Source organism: Podarcis gaigeae (genome assembly GCF_964106915.1).
Source record: "Podarcis gaigeae genome assembly, chromosome: 2".
Classification (NCBI taxonomy): Eukaryota; Metazoa; Chordata; class Lepidosauria; order Squamata; family Lacertidae; genus Podarcis; species Podarcis gaigeae.
The window spans coordinates 90,504,864-90,525,469 of NC_139679.1; the positions used below are offsets into that span (position 1 = coordinate 90,504,864).

The 20,606-nt window shown below is 39.9% G+C and overlaps 1 protein-coding gene across 3 annotated transcripts in view; it reads left to right on the plus strand.

Moving 5' to 3' along the window:
- SRGAP3 (SLIT-ROBO Rho GTPase activating protein 3) overlaps window positions 1–20,606 on the plus strand; it is a 186,780-nt gene that overhangs the window by 154,835 nt on the left and 11,339 nt on the right. The window contains exons 13-20 of one of the 3 annotated variants that reach the window (XR_014560471.1): window positions 2,658–2,718; window positions 4,033–4,110; window positions 5,555–5,689; window positions 9,553–9,658; window positions 9,900–10,127; window positions 13,333–13,412; window positions 14,968–17,124; window positions 20,113–20,242. Coding sequence is in view for 2 of the 3 variants with exons in the window: in XM_083723328.1 (XP_083579454.1) it covers window positions 1,983–2,013; window positions 2,658–2,718; window positions 4,033–4,110; window positions 5,555–5,689; window positions 9,553–9,658; window positions 9,900–10,127; window positions 13,333–13,412; window positions 20,113–20,293 (900 nt within the window). In the remaining variant the exon portion in view is untranslated. Of the gene's footprint in view, window positions 1–1,982; window positions 2,014–2,657; window positions 2,719–4,032; window positions 4,111–5,554; window positions 5,690–9,552; window positions 9,659–9,899; window positions 10,128–13,332; window positions 13,413–14,967; window positions 17,125–20,112; window positions 20,294–20,606 lie in introns of those variants that run through there. The other 2 variants (XM_083723328.1, XM_083723327.1) reach the window with 2 other exon arrangements.

Consider the following 20,606-nt stretch of genomic DNA (forward strand, 5'->3'; position numbering starts at 1 on the left):
TGTCAGTGTTTATTTTCTTTTTTGTCAGGATATCGATTGGTGATAACCACCAGGGGGTTTTCTGTTCCAATAATTTTTTATTCCTTTCCCACACTTCTAACAGTGGCCCTCTAATAATATGGTTAGAAAAATCTTTATGTTTCTTTCCTTTATCCCGCCACAGATAGGCATGCCATCCAAATCTTAAATTAAAACCCTCTAGATCTAACAAGTCTTTATTTTTAATGACAATCCATTCTTTTACCCAACAAAGGCATGCTGCTTCATAATATAACTGTAAATTTGGGACCGCAAATCCCCCCCTGTCTTTTTGATCCGTGAGCAATTTGAATTTAATCCTTGGTCTTTTTCCTTGCCAAATAAATTTAGAGAGTAGTCTCTGCCAATCTTTAAATAGTGAAGTTCCCCTAATTATCGGTAAATTTTGGAATAAAAAGAGTAATTTTGGTAATAGATTCATTTTGATCTCAGCCATTCTCCCCAACCAAGAGAGGTGTATTCTATTCCAAGTGTCCAAGTCCTTTGTTATTTCTTTCCATGTGTTCTTGTAGTTATTTTCGATCAGGTTTATGTTCTTCATGGTTAACCAGATTTCGAGATATTTTACTTTTTTGGCAATTTTAATCCCAGTTTGAGTTTCGAGATCATTTTTTGTCTTTTCTTCCAGATTTTTGGTCATTATTTTGGTTTTTGCTCTGTTCAATTTAAAACCGGATAGTTTTCCAAATTCCTCTAGTAGTTCCAATACTTTGCCAACACTCTTTTTTGGGTCTTCCAGCGACAACATAAGATCATCAGCATATGATTTCAATTTGTGTTCTTTCACTCCAATTTTTATACCACGAATCTCTTGAGTTTTCCTTATCTTATTTGTAATTATCTCTAGCACCATAATGAACAGTAACGGAGACAGAGGGCACCCCTGTCGGGTACCTTTCGCTATCTTAAACGGATCTGTCAAATTGTTATTTATAATTAGTCTAGCACTTTGTTGTGTATAAATTGCTTTAATTCCACTAGAAATCTATCTGAAAAGGATTGATCCACTTCCAGTAAATATATTCTTGAAGGAAACCAGTGGTGGTGAATTTTCAAGCAATAAGATTGCAGTGTCAGATCAAAACCAAAGGAGCAGCTCTATGTTTTCCTAGAAGCAGGGTAAGAAGAAAAAGAAAGCTTGCCTCCATTTAAACTGAGCTTTCTTAATAACTCCAGAGAGAGAAATATTACTCTGAGGTGATAATTCTATTTGTTCTCCTGTGATTATTTCATATGCCCCAGGTGGCAAAATGGATGGTTAAGTACATCCTAAAGTATGCTCCTTTTTTAAAAAAAAAAAGTTGAGGTATATTCATTATTGGTCTCAGCCACAGAAAACAACAACAAAGAAATATCTACCCATTATGAAAGGTTTGCTTTATGTATAGACTGATATTAATACTTTACATTGTTTTCCACACAGAAGGCCTTCAAAGAAGCTTACAAAATAAAAAGTCAAACTAAAATATAAATATAAAACAATGCACATATAAAAATTAAACCAGAGCAGCAAAAAAATAATAATCCAAACCACCCACAAGAGGATGAAATGTGTCAAAGAAACAAACTTCCAAGAGTCAACTAAGGCATGCCCATAGCTTGACAGGCAAAATCTTCACTTTCTTGCCAGCAGGGCTGTGAGATAGTCTTGCTGATGCCTGCGAATGTGGAGGTCTGAGGAGGGGGGTCTGTTGGAAGAGCTAAATATGGGGATGAGGAGAATGCAATAAATTATTATAAGAGTAATCTGAAAGTTGGTCACTGAGGACAAGAGATTGCATACTAAGCAGTTATATGGGGTGTTGGAGCTTCAACTAGATCCTTCTAAGCTGCCATTGCATTTGAGCTTTCATAGCCTCTGGAAGTTGTGCTTACTTTAACTGATCTTATTCTTGCTTAACCTTTTCTTTTTTCCCTACTTTGCTGCTTTGTTTGCTTATCAGAGGAAGAAGGAATGCTCGAACCAGAAACCAGGTATTTACTAGAAGAGGCCCCCCCCCTTTCTGGGGAAAAAAATCATATATGTTTATATAATATGAGCATAATCTAAATTTAAGGGAAACAATTGTAATCCCTTGCCAAAAATACACTATACTCTTATAGTTCACATTAAGTTTTTAGTGATGGATACAAAAGACAAAACTCATGGAAGGATAACTTTTCCCCTTGCCTTCCTCTGTGATTCAGGCTAGCATTTCAGAAATGTTTGCCTCTAGGCAACAGTTCTTGGTTTGAAAACACTTGAATGGTACAACCAAGCAATAGTGCATTTTTACAGAAGGCCTGGCTCATAGCTACATTTCTGTAAAGTGATAGTTATGATCCAGCTGCATAATACCCCATATGTTGCTTCAGACTAAATCAGCTTGATTCCAGGGACCATCTTCTAATTTATGATTTTTCTCAAAGCTGACAGTATGTAGGATATGTGAAGCGCTGTTTCAAAAACTTGCAGCGATTGTTATCTTAATTTATTGCTAACTCTATGATTAAACTAATGGTGCTCTTTTTCCAACCTGAAACTTTTTGTGCAATCTTTGCTAGAATGTGTTTTCTAAAGCCCTGACTTCATCAAATCAGTATGCTCAATTTTTCTTTATTTGATTTTTATTTCAAAGGATTCAGGACAGGCTATTCCACTTGTGGTCGAAAGTTGCATTCGGTACATCAACTTATATGGTAAGTTCTTTTGGTAGCCTCCCTGTTGGCTAGAGTTTTTCTAAGAAACTCTCTCTGTTCAAGAACTTCTTCTGCCTGAAATGCAAACAGATATGCCTGTTTCGTTGCTTAATCATATGGGCCTGAGGCTTAATTACTGTTATGCATTGATTTAGCATCAACACAATAACATTTTGTGTGTGATAAGTTCTTGGGTTGTATGTGCTCTTCCTGGCTTTTGTGGACCTCAGTCCAGACACTTGTGAAAGAAATCAAAGGATGCCTTTCTATCTATTGCAGTGTATCCAAGATCATGATAAGGTATCTGCATTGTTCTAGTGCAGGGTAGGTGATGTAAGGCCCATTAACCATATGCAGCTTATTCAAGGTTTTCTCTTTTGGGAAAAGTTCTCTTTCTCCTCCACCAGCTGGCATGGACTGGCTGGATGCAGAGGAATGATGCGAGGCACCAGCTGGGGAACCCCCAGGGAAAGAAGGCTCAGAGCCAGAGGATTCGTGGTGGGACGATGATGAGTGGTCAGAGGGAGAAGAGGGAGCAGACTGGGAGGAGGGTGTGTCGAGGTAACAGTGAGCAGGAAGAGGCTGCAGAGAGCAGGCCAGAAACAGAAGCGGAGGCTGGAGAACAGAGGGAGGCAGAGATGACACAAGCCACTGCAGAATCCAGGGAGTCTCCCCCTCCTGCTTTGACCAGTTCCCCTCCCTCCAGTCTCTCCTAACTCACAGGAAAGTGAAAAGAGTAGAGCAGAGACAGCCAATGCCTCGGAGTCTCAGATTACTTGAGAAGGAGTGGGAGGGAGGAGGCAGAGAGAGCTATGGGAAGGCGAGGACCTTCAGTCCTTGCAACTGCCTCATTGGGGCAAGATATACTGGGAAGAGTTGCTGTGCTCACTAGGCCTGAGCTGTTTTGTTTCTTTGAATAAAGAATTAATTTCACTGACACTTTGTGAGTTGTTGCTGATCTGCTCTCAACACCCGCTCTGACACCCGCTAAACAACAGCTGTCCAGACCATAGCAGTGCATTCACTGGTTTGTAGGCTGGGTGTAAACCTTGGTGGACTTTGGATAACATCTGAGCCTTCAGTTGCCTTCCCTAGTACTAGAGCATTTAGAAGTGAAAATCAGTCCTAATTTACATTTTTATTCTTTCAGCATTATTATTATTCTTACTTATTGAATTTATATACCGCATCATACCTGGAGCTCTCAAGGCAGTTTGCAATGGAAATAAATGACTGATATTCTAAATTGAAATAAATGACTGATATTAAAAATACTGCGATAAGCCTTTCTTTTACCTCTTGTTTTATGTCCAGGTCTACAACAACAGGGCATTTTTAGAGTTCCTGGATCTCAGGTTGAAGTCAATGATATCAAGAACTCATTTGAGAGAGGTATGTGAGAAGCCTGTTTCTCACAAAATGATGTGAAGCTGTTTTCCTTCCTCCTTGTAGTGCAATATACAAGCTCTAGTAAAGGGTGATGCAGAATCTGTTGTATTCTATTTCCCACATAGCAGAATGTTGTAGCCCAGATCGCAACATGTGAATACTGTTTTACCTCTGGATCTTTCAAAGCCTAAGGCTGAGCTTTTACTGGCACAAGTTTTTTCAAGCAAAAGCCTCATAAGCTGTTTTCAGTGCCGGAATTCAGCCCAACCAAGACGACACAAGTCTTCACCCTATGCAGAATGTCTTTTCTTCTTGTTGTGAAATGAGTGTTATAAAATGAGTGTTACAAATATCTATTCCATTCTAGGCAAGTTTTTTTCAGAAATATAAAATACGACCAGATGTTAACATCCTCAAATGAAAGATAAATATTTCAGTGTGCATTTTCCTGTCATATTTTATCCTATGGTACTTATTTTTAATGTGTGTTTGGAGTCAAATACTAAAGTCAGAGAAGTTTAAAATCTGATGGATAACTACACTCTAATCCATGTATGTTTAGTTCAGAAGGTACAAATTAAGTCAGTTTGCTTAAAAATACAGACTGAACTAAGTTATCTTCCATCCTTGTATCTATAATATTTAGCTATGTTATAATCAAGTTATGATGAAATTCTGTTCACAGCAGTTTGCTGTCTATATTGTTTCATAAGGCCAAACTCTAAACTATTGGGCATATTACATGCTGAGCAGAGTTACCGTATTTTTCTGTGAATAAGACACCCCCATGTATAACAAGACACTTATTTTTTTGGAACCCCAAATTAAGAAATCAGTATTTTAAACAAACAGAACAACTTTGATATTTTATTTAAAAATTCAAAGCACTGGCACCATCATGGCAACCCTCAATGGTGCCTGGGGTGGGGTGGGGGCAGCAGTGGACCACCAGCACCTGAAAAGTTGTTGAGCTTTTTTGGGGAGATCGCTCAAGCTGGGCACCTGGAAAGGACAGTAGCTACAACTTCTTCTTCACGGCAACAATAGGAAGATAAGGGTAGTGTTGTTTTTTAAAAACTCCTATGCATTCACCAGTGTGTATAAGACACCCCCCCCCCCATTTTTTGAATAAGTAAATATAGCAAAAAGCATTGTCTTATACATGGAAAAATTCAGTACCGTCATGAATCATCCATAGGGAGGCTGAAAGAATATCAAATGGCAGTACTCACCGGCTTGAAATTTTCTCTATGACTCTGCATTATCCTGATGTCAGTAACCTCTGATGTGTTATAAGATAGTGCCATGCCATTTAAAACAATACTGTATTAAATGACTGGATAAAAGAATTACTCTGATCTTTCCCTTTGCTTATTAAGTGCTCTGGTTTTTCTGCCTAATCCAGAAGTAGAATTTAATGGTATAAACTTTGTATTTATTCATCCAGGTGAAGATCCCCTTGCTGATGATCAAAATGAACGTGACATTAATTCTGTTGCTGGGGTCTTAAAGCTGTATTTCCGAGGACTGGAAAATCCACTCTTTCCTAAGGAAAGATTTCAAGACTTGATCTCTACTATAAGTAAGTACAAGTCAGTGATTTGTAATGAACCATGCCAGTGAACAGTGCAAGTCACGGTATCTGTTGTTCTCTCATTTACTTCTGTATCAAGAGGTTTTTAATGTTTGATGTTTTCCTATGTTTTTATATGTGTTGGAAGTCACCCAGAGTGACTGGGACAACCCAGCCAGATGTGTGGGGTATAAATAATAAAATTGTTATTGTTATTAGTATTAGAAAACCATGTTCTAGCAACAATAGTAGGTCCACTTTTCTTCCTTTACATTCTGGCTGCTTTCTCTCCTAACTATTCTCTGCCCCTACTTTTCTACTACATTGCCAGGGAGTATCAAATGGAATCAGTACTGTAGTGTTCTCTCTCTCTCTCTCTCTCTCTCTCTCTTTCTCTTCCATCTACTAGGGAACCCAGGTGCTGAGTGCCAACAGCAATGTAGCAAAAATGGGTCCGCTGAGAAATGAGAGTGGGGTATTAGCAGGCTTGGGGAAATGCCAAAATTGTCAGGAATACAAAAAGAAAAACCCTTCAGAAAAAAAAAAACAGGAGAACAACTGCCCTTAAGAGCCCAGTTAGGAGGAGCATGCACAGTAGCCATGGAGTGCCTGTTAAGGGGAAACAGAAGGTGTGTCTGTGTTAATGGAATATCCTGGAAGAATGCATGACGGTCTCATTGGAAGACTGGCCAGGAGCACTCCACATTGGTTCAGGGTCCTGTGTGTGTGATAATCCAGTGTAGAAGATTTATGAGGTGTATTATATTCTGACACTGTTTAAAATAGAAGAGCGGATATTTCGTGTTTGAGAGCTGCTCCTACCTGAACTCCCACCATCCGGTTTGAACAAAAAATGTAAAAGGTTAGAGCCAAGAATAAAATTAAAAATACAGCTTATCATCTCATACGGCTGCGAAGGAAGAAAGACTTGCAGAGTGCAGAGCAACCTTCTTTTCTCTGGAGCTTAAACTGCAGACTGCCACACAACAGAAAGCTGATTTGATTTCCCTTGGCCGGTGCTAACTTCAGCTGAGAGACTTTTGGCAGCGTAGAACGTTGTGCATGTCACAGGGCATTTGCATGCCCTGAGAGTCTGCAGTGCTGCATAATCCACTGTTTATTATGTGGTTGGGAGGAAAGGCTCACTCTCGAAACAAACAGGAAGTTCCCTGTCACTTAGGCTGGAATGAAGACTGGAATTTGCATGAAACTCTGATGTGGAAAACAGCAGCAAATATGAATACAAATTCATGCAACCTAATGCCATGCAGTGCCCAGTCAAGATGGACCAATTAAAATTGCATACCAATGTTCAAGCTGCTTTTGAATAAGGGCTCTTTTATATTCATAAAGCCAGCTCGAGAATATTTTTTACATATCATTTATTTATTGTTAGCTGTTTTGATAACCATTATGTTCTAAATGCAGTATGGAAAAAGAGATTTAAATAAAATAAATCATAGCTTGACTTTTTCAAATTAATTTTTCAAATTAAAATTATTCTTTACTTTTTTTTGAACGAATATTAATGCACAAAATGCTTTTTGTTAATGAATCCTAGGGCCTCCTGGGGAAAATATACAGTAGCTGAACAAGTATACCTACATTGTATCCTTTAAAAGGAAAGGTTGCTGTTTGGCTCCATAGGGAAAAACTCCACAGTTGGATAATGTCTTTATTAGGACCAACCAATATGTCCCAAAATCCCCCCCCCCCTTCCAGAGAAGTTTTTTATTCTAGAAATAACATAACCAAACAATATAAGAATAGGAAAGTAATGAGAACAAAAAATAAAATTCAATAATTCACTTCAGAGCTGTTGATATACATCAGAAAGCCAAAAGAAAACAAAGATATATTACAAGAAGGGTCAGAAATTGATTCTAAAACGGAATGCTCAAAATTGGCCGTAGGGTTAATTTACAATCTCTAATGTGGGCAGAACATATTCAGATATGTTCACAACAAAAGCACTAAGTATCCTGAAGTGATTATTGGATTTTACTCCCATCCCTGCGGAAAACACAAGCTTTGAGACTGTGCTGTTTCTGCCTCAGCCTCAAATTGCTGAAAAAGCTGGGCTGAACATTTTGTCCCAAATCTAGTATATACAAGTGGAACCTGCAACAAAAGGTTGTAGTGTGCAGTGCTATGCCTAAACACAGAATACTCCATTCTATTACCTCCCTCTTTGGTTTTGACCAGGCATAGGCAAACTCGAAGACAGAAGTGCCTGGCGTGCTCTGGTCCATGGGGTCACGAAGAGTAGGACACGACTAAACGACTAAACAACAACAACAGGCAAACTCAGCCCTCCAGATGTTTTGGAACTACAACTCCCATCATCCCTAGCTAACAGGGCCACTGGTCAAGGATGATGGGAATTGTTGTCTCAAAACATCTGTAGGGCCGAGTTTGTCTATGCCTGGTTTTGACCCTACCCCAGGCAATTGACATGCCTTGCCCATTGCACATACTTGGTCTCCACCAGATTGTGGTAGGGTTTGCCCCCTTAGTTGTTGTTGTTTTTTTACTTCTTCTTCCTCATGTATGGTTGGTGTTTTAACTATATAAGGATAGGAACTTAGAGAATGACTTTACTATTGACACAAGAAATATGGCACTTCAGCATATACTTCTATTCAGAGTCTCAATCCTTCCATTTCTCACACACCTGCATTAGTTCTCTATTCTCCCCCCGCCCCCTCAATGATCAGTCAGTGCAACAAAATTGTTGCCTCAGTGAACTTGTTACACAAAGTGGTAGGAGTGGGAACACAAGGAAAATGAAAAAGTACAGAAGTCAGATTGAGTGTTGTATCCACAAGGTCAGTTTGTAGTCTCACCTTTAAGACTGAGACTCTGATAGGTGCTGCAGAAACCTGGCTATACACGTAGGATAGATTTTGTGATAGAGAAACAATAGTTGTTCCTTGCATTTTAAGAAAACAACAACCATCCAAACCAAAACCAGGCTGTGCCTTAAGCAAAACACACAGGTTCCTTGTTAGGTAGAGAACAGAGCAACAGCACCAAAGCTAGAAATGAATTTTGCTTGGTGTGTTAGGTAAAAGTATCAATTGAAGCTCAAGTGCCTAGTACAGTGGTACCTCTGGATATGCATACCTCCAGTTGCGTATCCTTCAGGATGCGCATGTGGCAAACCCAGAAGTATTTTTCTGGGTTTTGCTGCATGCACAGAAGCGCTCTACCGCACCGCACGCATGTGGTTGTGGAAACCTCATGATATGACCGGAGCTCTGGAACGGATCCTGTCCGCAACAATAGGTTGCTGGAAATGATAGAACTGTTCCAGGCTGCAAAAAACTACCGTATTTCCCTCTGGTTATAGATTCCACCCCAATACTCAATTTTGTCCTCTTTTGTTGGAAGTCCTCTGGAAAGTAAAGCCCACAGTTGTAGCTGGCCACTGTACTTGAAAACGAGTGAACCCCACTGATGATAGTTGGGAGTTTTCCAGAAAAAAGCATTTGATAGACTCGTGACACCCAGTATGTACTATTGAGGTATCCTCCCACAGCTTTAAATCATTGTTCTGTTCTCCAGGGTAAGCATATATGAGCCCTCTTATCAGGCCTGTTATCAGATTGCGGTGCACTTTATTTGGGTGGAGCCCCACTGGAGAAATGTCCCCCATCCCCCTTAAAGTTTAGGCCCTCAAATGTGAAAATCAAGTACCTGTCTCACAGATAGAGGCAGGTGCAGGAAATAGCTGTTGAGGGCTGAAGTCAACTACCCCTGCTTGCGCCTGTAAGAGAAACATGAGCAACAAAACTCCTTGGAGTTGGTCTGCTATTTGTGTGTGCCTGATTGTGAACCTCAATGGACTGTTGTACATTCTTATGTTGCAGAAATTGAAAGCGTTGCAGAACGAGTGCACCAGATCCAGCAAATCGTTATTACCTTGCCACGGGCCGTCATCATTGTCATGAGATATCTCTTTGCTTTCCTCAACCAGTGAGTCTTTTCACCTGCTGCTTACTATTTAATTTAGCCATAAATTCCCTTCCCTTGTAAACTGCCTTCGCTTCTCCTCCTCCTCTCTCTTTCCTGTTCAAACCCATCCTTGGGCAGTAAGGGTGGGGTGCCACTTGACCCTTGATATCTGCAATGGCTGGAGGAAATGCCTGTGGAGCTCCTGTTTGTGTTTAATAGTTGATGGCTTGGTGATGCCGCTGTGGGTTGCTTGTATTTGCAGCTTGTCACAGTACAGTGATGAGAACATGATGGATCCTTACAACCTGGCCATCTGCTTTGGACCAACTTTGATGCATATTCCAGATGGGCAGGATCCAGTGTCCTGCCAGGCTCATGTCAACGAGGTCATCAAAACTATCATAATCAATCATGAAGCCATCTTCCCTAGCCTCAGGGAGCTGGAAGGACCCGTTTATGAAAAATGCATGACAGGTGGCGAAGAGTACTGGTAAGGAGATCAGGATTAAAATGTACATTTGGTATATTGAAAGTATATATATTAAAAATGAATGAATGAATTAGTTGGACTTGACACAATTCATGCTGTGGTCCTCTATACCTTCTATTTGTATTGGTGCTAATGAGAATTTTTTCTTGGATGCAAATAGCAGGTGCAGGAGATCTGATCCAGGTTGGGTTTAAAGCCCCTTATCTCTGCAGGTAGAATAGAATGCTAATCCAGATCATTTCTCTGTGTCTGCAGTTTACTTTTAAGAAACCAATTGCTATTTGAGCTAGGAGATAGTAATTTATGGTATCAGGAAATGCAGGGGTATTACTTTGACACATCTGCTTTTTGAAAAAATGCAGTACAAAGAATCACTCCTTTTGTTTTTAAGTCTCTTTGGCTGCTGTCCTAACCCCACTTACCTGGGAGTGCATCCCATTGAATGCTTCTGAGGAAACATAGTCAAGGTTGCACTGTTAGTAGCCAGAACAGATTTGAAATAGTGTTGTATCTGCTAGAAGCTAGGCAGCCAAATAGGGCTTCTGACTTGCTGTTATTTTGTGAATATATGCTGGATTCCAGAGCAAAATTCCATCTAGTCCAGCATCCTACATCCCACAGGGGCTGCAACCCAATGCTTTCTGGAATCTCATAAGCAAAGCAACAAGGCAAGAGCCATTTCCCACTTTTGTTCCATATCACATACTCATTGGCATGCTGCCTCTGAATATGGAGGTCCTATATAACCTTCATGGTTAATACCCATTGATAAACCTATTTTCCGTTCAACATACCTATTCTATTCCTCTTTGGAGCAGGGGAATGAGTTCCATGTCTTCAGAAACCTACCAGTCTCTTCCTATGCTCCTTTAAGTAGGACTAACATTGGATGCAACCTAAGCATATTTTCATTTATTATTAGTTGTCTGTGAAAAGGATGAAATTTTCATGTGATGCTATCACAGTTGCTGGTGAGAGACCCTCTCTTCCTATTCTCCTTACAGCCCAGCTGGGTCTTAAATGACGACCTCTGGAGTGAAGGGGGAAATTCTGGATGGTGACAGTAGTAGCATGTGGTGATAGTCAGAACTTGCATGGCCCTTCCTTTATTTCCCACTCAGAAGGTAGCTGGTTCTTACAGTGGTTTTTTATGAGGGATTGGAGCAGATGGTGACGATTGTGTTGACAGCTTGCTTGGGCCCTGCTCACCAGTCACTGTTGGCCTCTGTGATGGAAGGAATGTTTCCACTGGATCAATAAATTCAAATGGGACCAGCTAGTAGAGAGAACATTTCCTGTCATGTGAGCTTAGGGTTTCCAGCAAACACAAATATGTGCTTCCCCGACTTATTCAGGCAGCAATAACAAAATCTGTTCCCTGACAGAAACCCGTATTAAAGATCCAATGGTGTTTAGTTCCATACAGTCGTACCTCAGGTTAAGTACTTAATTCATTCCGGAGGTCCGTTCTTAACCTGAAACTGTTCTTTTTTATAATATATTTATTAGCATTTTTTTAATTTAATTACAATTCCAATAAACAATACCATGAAACATATCTTTTAACATAATCTTCTTAACTTCTTTGGACTCCCTCACATCTCCCGCTCCTGCGTTCCTAGCCAAAAAGATTTTTCCAGCAAATTTATCCCCTTATTTCGAGTCTTATTATCTAATTTTCCAATATTATATCACTCATTTTTAATATCCTTTATTCAAATCTAAAAGAATTAAATATAACTTTAAAATTTTCCAAAAATTTATCTTTTCTTAAATTTAACTTATCTTCATATATCACTTCCACTATCTCAATGGTGCCCAGTTGTTTACATTCTAGCATCCTCCTTAACATTCATATAATTTATAATATTTTTGTAGATAGATCTTAAATTTCTTCCAGTCTTCTTCCAACGTCTCTTCTCCCAGGTCTCGGATTCTGCCCGTCATTTCAGCCAGTTCCATATAGTCTGTCAGTTGCATCTGCCATTCTTCCAGCGTGGGTAGATCTTGGATTTTCCAATACTTAGCGATAAGTATCCTTTCTGCTGTTGTTGCGTACATAAAAAATGTTCTGTCCTTCTTTAACACCCTCTGGCCGACGATACCCAAAAGGAAGGCCTCTGGTTTCTTAGGGAAGGTATACTTAAATACCTTTTTCAGCTCATTATATATCATTTCCCAGAAAGCCTTCACTCTAGGGCAGGTCCACCAGAGGTGAAAGAATGTTCCTTCATTTTCCTTACACTTCCAACATTTGTTATCAGACAAGTGGTATATTTTTGCAAGTTTGACTGGGGTCATATACCATCTGTATATCATTTTCATAACATTTTCTCTCAACGCATTACATGCAGTGAAATTCAGCCCAGTAGTCCACAACCTCTCCCAGTCCTCAAACATGATGTTATAACCAATGTCCTGTGCCCACTTTATCATAGCCGATTTGACCGTTTCATCTTGTGTATTCCATTTTAACAGCAAGTTATACATTCTAGAAAGTACCTTAGTCTTGGGCTCTAGAAGTTCAGTTTCTAACTTCGATTTTTCCACCTGGAATCCTAACTTTTTATCAAGTTTAAAAACTTCTTTGATCTGAGCATAATGCAACCAGTCTCGCACTTTATCTTTCATTTTCTCCTGACTCTGCAACTTCCAACTATCTCCATCTTTTTCTAAAATTTCCCAATACTTCGGCCATTTGGCCTCCATATTGAGTCTTTTCTGGGCCTTAGCTTCCAATGGTGAAAGCCACCTTGGAGTTTTATTTTCCAATAAGTCTTTGTATTTTGTCCAGACATTAAACACTGCTTTTCTGACAATATGGTTCTTGAAAGTCTTATGAATTTTAACCTTGTCATACCACAAATATGCATGAAACTGAAACTGTTCTTAACCTGAAGCACCACTTTAGCTAATGGGGCCTTCTGCTGTTGCCGTGCTGCCGCTGTGCGATTTCTGTTCTCATCCTGAAGCAAAGTTCTTAACCCAAGGTACTATTTCTGGGTTAGTGGAGTCTGTAACCTGAAGTGTATGTAACCTGAAGTGTATGTAACCCAAGGTACCACTGTATTTCATTTGCTACAAAATTAAGACCTTAGATCTAGGAAATGTGGATTTATGTGTGCGTTGAGTAGCAAGGAACTGTCAAATCTTTCCTCTCTGTTTTAAAACTTAAGTGTATTTACTTGACCTATCTTAATTCTAGTGACAGCCCGCACAGTGAGCCAGGCACCATTGATGAAGCAGACCATGACAATGGCACGGAGCCACACACCAGCGACGATGGTGAGTGTAGAAACAAGAGGTAGAAGATACCCTGAGGAAGGCTATCAAGAGCTGTGTGTGGAGAACAGCAACATGCATTTAGTTCCTAATCAGATTACCCTGGACTAACATATGGCTGCTTCCAGGGGGAGATATGTCTGAGTTTGACAGTGCAAGCGGATACTGATGAAGTGCCTTGATAGATATGTAATCAAAGTAGACCATATGGGAGCATACTAGGTTACTTGTTTTATTTGTGATTTCATTCCAAGGCATTATGGGAGTTGGCCTTTATGCCCTGGTTAACAAGCTAGCCTTTCCTTCTTCCATTTGCCCTGAAAATGGCATCTCTGGATTGTTTGTTGTTTTATGTTGGTTGTTCCAGTGTCATGGGAATAAAAAAAATAGAGATGTTGTTGTGATAAAATAACTATTTGAGTGGCCTGTATTCTGTTATGTTCACCATCTAATATGCTTCTGATATGCTTCCCAGGAAGAACAGTGATAGAACTTAATAGAAATCTATAGTGTTTTTTTAATGAAAATAAGTGATGGCAGCTTTTTGAAATTGGTGGAACCTTTCCAAAAGATTTGGTGAGTTTTAAATCAAGCTGTCACCACAGCCCCTCTCATTAATAACTAGTACCTCCTCAGCTTGATACTTTCTCACTATGGAATCTGCTCCTTTTTGTTTACTCTCCGCTGTATTTAAAGTGCTGCGGCAGTTAAAGGAGCTGGAGTCTATTCTTGTAAAAGGGTGTTCATGTTTTTCCATTTCTAAGACAAGATCCCACTTTTGATTAAATCTGTGCTATCATCAGTACTTGCCATGACCACAGAAAGATTGTTGCATAGATAGATAAGGTTTAGACTGTGGAAACCTGCTTAAAATTATGCATCAATAATAAGGGCTGCGCTGAAGGTACTCATTTTTAGGGGGACATTTTCAGCAGTGTTGCAAATCTCCCCCCCCCCCACCTTTTGATTAATTTCCAGGGATTGCTTTGAAAGTGTTCACTATTAATTAGGATTACTTCTTCTGAATTGACTTTGCCCTTAATGATGCTACCTTCGTAATGAAATATATAGCCTCATAGCATCATAAATTCACTATCTGACCCTTGATGGCTAGAATCATTCATGTGAGTAATCCAATAAACAGTACTCTTACTCTAAATTGCCTTAATTTTCATCAGCACATAGTAAAATCTTATTGGCTATGGAGCACTAGAAGGTAATCACACTCACTACGTGATCTGTGGTTGACTGGGATCACCAGAGTGAGGGAAAGAGAAAGGAATGGGGCTGGGGGGACCAATGTCATGGAATAAAATAATCTGAATATTCTCACAGCTAAAAACATTTCTACAGCTATAATTCACCCCATCCCAAAATACTTATTTTCAGCTCAGAAATACGAACAGAAGGATATTGGGCAATAGCCTTAAGGAGCTCAGTTGGATTCCTTCGTTCCATATTAAATTTCACACCTTCAGGATTGGGGGCGGGGGGAGATTTATATTCTATCCATGCACACACCTACCCATCCATCCTTATTTTTATTTTTATTTTACAGACTGAACAAGTTTGATTTGGACATCAGTGAGAATTAATAAACCTGGAACCACATGTTGCCATTTCAATTGGCTTATTTTGCAGATTAGAAAACATTGTTACAGAATCCTGCCTGTTGCATGACTCTGCACGCATGTCATCTGCTTGCTTTGTGGCCTTTGTTCCATTAATATTCTCCCTTCAACGCTGCAAATAAAGTCCAGTGCCCTATTGATGCATGTTGTGGGGAAATGGCGGCAGTGGCTCAAAACAGTTGAAATGTACTAAAGGCCCAAGACAGGGAGAAGGGACAAAGAATAATTCCAATAATTGAAGATGGATGTTTAAACGGAGGAAGGGAGGGAGATGTCAACCTTCATTTTTCACTGTTGGTGACTAACAACCTACCTCAACTGAAAAGGAAAGGCAAGCAAGCTTCCATTTAGGCAATTTTATGCTTGAATGATTATGTTAATAGTTCTGATTGGAGTTTCTGGGTGATTAACCATGACACAAGCATGGAGAAGAAGAGTTGTTTCATTTTATAAATTTACATACTCTCTTCTAGTCTCTTTCCCTTCCCCACCTAACCCACAGCCCTAGTGAGGAACATAGCAATTCTCACATTAGCCACCTCAGTTATCTCCAGTTCTGTGAGAGTGCTTTATAGGTTCTGCCTGTTACTACCAAATGTCACTTTATTTGGACTGGGTAAAGAGGTAAGATGCCTTTCCCAATATTACCCAAGACAGATCTTGAAGTCTGTTCCTAAAACTGTCTCTACGTTCCTGCACACAGGAACATAAGAACTGATCTGCTAGACCTGCTCAAGGTTCTTTGGGCCCAGTATTCTGATTCAAACAATGCCCAAGAACAAAATAATAATCAAGATGATACAGTGTACTGTGCTTCCAGGTTGTTGTTGCCAACATACCATCTGAATTGCCTGTAATCAGGGGAATTCCATTTAGCTGTCATGATTAATAGCCACTGATAGAACCCTGCCCTTCATGAGTGCGTCTACTCTTCATTTTTTGAAACCATTTTATTCTGGAAGCAGATTAGACTTTGTTTTTGTTTATTTAGAGACAGGTAGATTGAAAGAAGCATTGCGCTCATCCTATCTCTGTCTCTGGTAAACAGATTTTGGCACATTTCATGTTGCTTCAGAAAAACTCTGAAATGTGTCTCATCAGAGACAATGGGGTGTGGGGTGTGTGTGTGTCTGTGTCTGTGTGTACATATATCTTATGGGACGTTAAAAACTTTTTCAAGTATCTTTAGCAGACCATAATTTTTATGCTCTGTTCCATGCCAAATCCTTGTCAGATTATTTTATTGTTATCTGGATAGTAAGTGAAGCCTTGTTTATCATTAGGTGCTGCCCCAAACAAACAAACAAACAAACAAACAAACAAACAAACTTGTTTCCCCTTAATTAAAATGTTACATACCTAAAGTCCATTTTCCCAATTTAGTTTTGTCTTTGGACCTTTGACATGCTATTCTAGGGATGGGAGGGGGTTGAGGATTTTTTTGTCTTCCAAAATAGATAATTGAGCATCTAAAAAAATGAAATTGTTTGAATGAAGTGCTTGATGGCATCTGCCAGAAACCTTTTTTTTTAGAGTGGCCCAGGAAGTGACATGTGGTTGTATAATATTAATCTGGCACACTGCAGTGAAGATTTGTTTACATAACTTTGTGTTGCAGGGTAGTAGCTCCTTATCCCGCTTCAGCCTCTAATTTTCTTGCATGTTTATGTGAGTCACTCCAAGGGGTAAGATAAGTTAAAAGTGGGAAAGATGGTCTCTCAGGAGACATCCTTAGCTTGATGGTATCCTGTGGGTAATTGGTCCTTTCAGGAGTCTCCTGAAGTGAGCGATTGTCTATCTGTCACAGGGTGGGCTTATAGAAGGTCTAATAAGTGCCATAATCAGTTGTCCAAGTGAATCGGACATTTCACTTTCTGCATTGTATAGAGGAAACAGAGGAATATACAGGCATGCCTCTGAACAATTACATCTTTTCTGCCTTACTGATGTTGTTCATGTGGTAGCCTTGGGATAGAAGACTACGAACTCCTCCTGTATTTCTGTGTAGTCTTACCAAATCTGAGGAAAGCTTGTTGATTTCAGGATAACCGTTCTGAACTTGCAGCCTGTGTACCCTGGATCAGGTAAACAAGCTCAAAGGACACTTTCCAGAATTTCTTTCCTCTGTTCATAATTTAAAAATATATGTAAAGAAATGTGCCAAAAAGAGCCATACACTTCTGAATAAGTCGTGGGTGAATTCCTCTGGCTTGCCTCCTAATATGCTTGGTTTTATTTCAAGCTTTCTGGTGTGTGTGAAATAAGCCCAACATAGGAGATTTTGCCTCCAGTTTTCCCTGCCGTTTCCTCCTCACGCAAACCCTGTAGTTCACTTACAGTAGCAAGAAATGCTAGATTTAAATAGGCTAAGCCAGAGTTTCCCAAACTTGAGTCTCCAGCTGTTTTTGGACTACAACTCTCATCATCCCTAGCTAGCAGGACCAGTGGTCAGGGATGATGGGAATTGTAGTCCGCAAACAGCTGGAGACCCATGTTTGGGGAACCCTGGACTACACCTTGCAGATTTCTCCTTAACTAGCTTATATGTATGCTCAGGAGCATCCAGGCCATTTATAAGTGGCCTACAAGGTTTCTCCTATCTCAAGCCAGCTCTTCCTGCCATAAGAACATAAGAAGGGCCTGCTGGATCAGAACAGTGGCTCATCTAGTCCAGCCTTTGTTCTCACAGTGGCCAGCTGGATGCCTATGAGAAGCCTGCATTCCCCCCCCCCCTTCTTTTGTAAAACTAAGTTGTTATTGGGACGAGGGTGGATGGGTGGTTAGCAGAGCAGACTGACTCATTGGGATCAATCCCATGAAGAGCTGGGCCCCATTATGAGCTATGCCACAACTGAAATAAGTTTGGGCTATCTTCTATTATGAAGTGTGGATTTCCAAAATGGGAATTTAACATTGGTCTCAAATCTTGTTTCATTCACTGCTTGGAATGACCAGGCCTGAACTAGACAACCAATTTATGTGATCCTGAAAGTGACCTAGGTTGTTGGAATGAATTTCAAGTATGTAGAGAAGAGGTGATGTAAATAATGGTCCAAAGTTTTCTGCCTCTGAAGCTAACTTCATTTGAACCTAGCTGTTACCTGGGTCACCTAGGAAAATGAAATACGCTTCTCTGAGTTCTCTGGAAGAATGGTGGGAGACAAATAGGTATGAAGGAAAAATTCAGTTCACATTTGAAGGTGAACTTAACTTAATTTTTCACTTTCTGAAACAATATGAGAAACAAAACAGAGCCTGCCCTCCAAATTTGCCCAAATTCTGCAGTGCAGATCTCTAACTATGTAATGTGGACAAAAATGCATATACCTGGGTAAATATGCAGATATTTTATGCTTGCCTATGGTCGTAATAAAGATTCTTCTTCTTTTATTAGTGAAAATAACATACAAAAATGCACTGCACTGAGGAATATTACTTGGCAAAAATGTGTATTTTAGGTAAAATTGCATACAGAAATCTGTATATGAAGAGAAATTTGCATGAAATTCTGATGACTTCATGGTTTTGTTTTTTTAAAAAAAAACATTGCACACTGATGTCAAAATTTGGGAAACTGAACTTAAGACTGAAATTGACAGATTCAGCCATCCTAGATACAAATATATTAGAAATATAAATATAATAGAACATACAAAAAGTAAATAGAATTTTTTAAATGGCAAAGTTCAGAAAATGACAAAATACAACAAATTTGGAACAGTATGGGTCAGAGGGGCAGTATATTGGAACCTGAAGGTTCTCAATAAAGCCTGTTTTTTCAGTTCAGGCAGACTGTGGGTATTGTGGGTATAGAAATCACAGTGAGATATTAGTTTGAATGGAAGATCTGTACACACTTCCCATAGCAAGGTTTTGGGCACACTTCACCCAACTGTCACTCACATGACATCATATGATGTCAGATGTTGGGATCTCTTTTGTCTTATCTAAGAACCATAGCATTAAGATCAGATCTGAGCCTCTACCTCAGGCACCCCAACCTTCGGCCCTCCAGATGTTTTGAACTACAATTCCCATCATCCCTGTTAGCTAGGGATTGTGGGAGTTGTAGGCCAAAACATCTGGAGGGCTGCAGGTTGGGGATGCTTTCTCTACCTGCTCTTTGATACTAAAAAGGAGCAATAGATGCTTGTGTCTGATTTAACGCTGTAGTACTGGAGACAGGTTTCTTCCTGCTCCTTAAAAGGCAGCCTGCTCTTTAAACAGAGAATGGCTTATCTTCTATTTTAGCTCCAATCTCCACCAGCTCCCACAGATTGAACTTTGAGTCACCTGATGTCATATGTCAGGCGATTGATAGTTGAGCAGCTGCACCCACCTGTCAAAATGACCCACAGAGTGTGGGCCGGTTCTGGATGGTTCATACAGAGTTGACTCTGACCACTCCCATACAAAGGCATGCATCCACAGTGACTTTATAGCCTATCCCCAAAACATATTTGCAAAAAGCAAGCAGACGAAAGCATCAGGCGAGGTAAACAAGTATATGAAGAATATCGGTTGCCATTTGGGGTACGTTGTCCTTTGGACAGAATGGGATGAATTTGCAACAATGCGTACATTAATTCTGAGATCTGTCATATGCTGGGGCAGTTCAAATGTGTATCCAGGTGGACTCTTGAGTTTCTTGAAAAGCATATGTAGGATGGTGGCAGAAGCGTGGAGATAACTGCAGTGGTGTCTTCACAATTGATGGTGTGCATCTGCATTATCCCGGCTTAGTATTTCATTCTCTCCCCCACCCCACCCCCATGAAGAGATGCTACTTTATTCAGATTACTGTAATAACATCAATTTTTTTTAATGAGGCTAAAATCAAAGGCAGCTGTGAAGTTTGTCACAGCATTAAACTAAATTAAAAAAGGATGGTGTTAGCTGTACTGTGTAAACCACTGAGAGGTTTCAACAATTAAGCAGTATACCAATTTTATTAAGAAAACTAAACATTTCAGTGAAATCATATCTTACATCACAGAGTGCACTCCAATGCTTTCTTACTGCAGCTTCCTTTTAATTGTCTCTCTCGTCTTCTCCCTCCTGCCTGCTTACAGAGGTGGAACAGATTGAAGCTATTGCCAAGTTTGACTACATTGGGCGGTCCCCACGCGAGTTGTCTTTCAAGAAAGGTGCCTCACTTCTATTGTACCATCGAGCATCTGAAGACTGGTGGGAAGGTCGCCATAATGGTGTGGATGGCCTCATACCACATCAGTACATAGTGGTGCAAGATATGTAAGTAGGAAGAAGTTTGCTGAACAAGTGAAGTGCGATAGGTTAGCTGTTTGTTTTGGGTGGAAATTGGTCTGTTGTCTTGTGCTTCACTCAGAGAGTGAAGGGTGGGTTTATTTTCTTTTAAATCTTATTTGATGCCCTCCTGCACATCCTTTTTAATGCCATTAATAATTGCACTTTTGGCAGAACGCTGTGGCACTCTTCCTAAGCTGTATTCACATAAAAGCATATGTCTACTATGTTCTACAGGTATTGTGTCCAGGGTAGTTTGATACAATATGGAAGAGAGTGGTTATATGTGTGTCAGATCCAG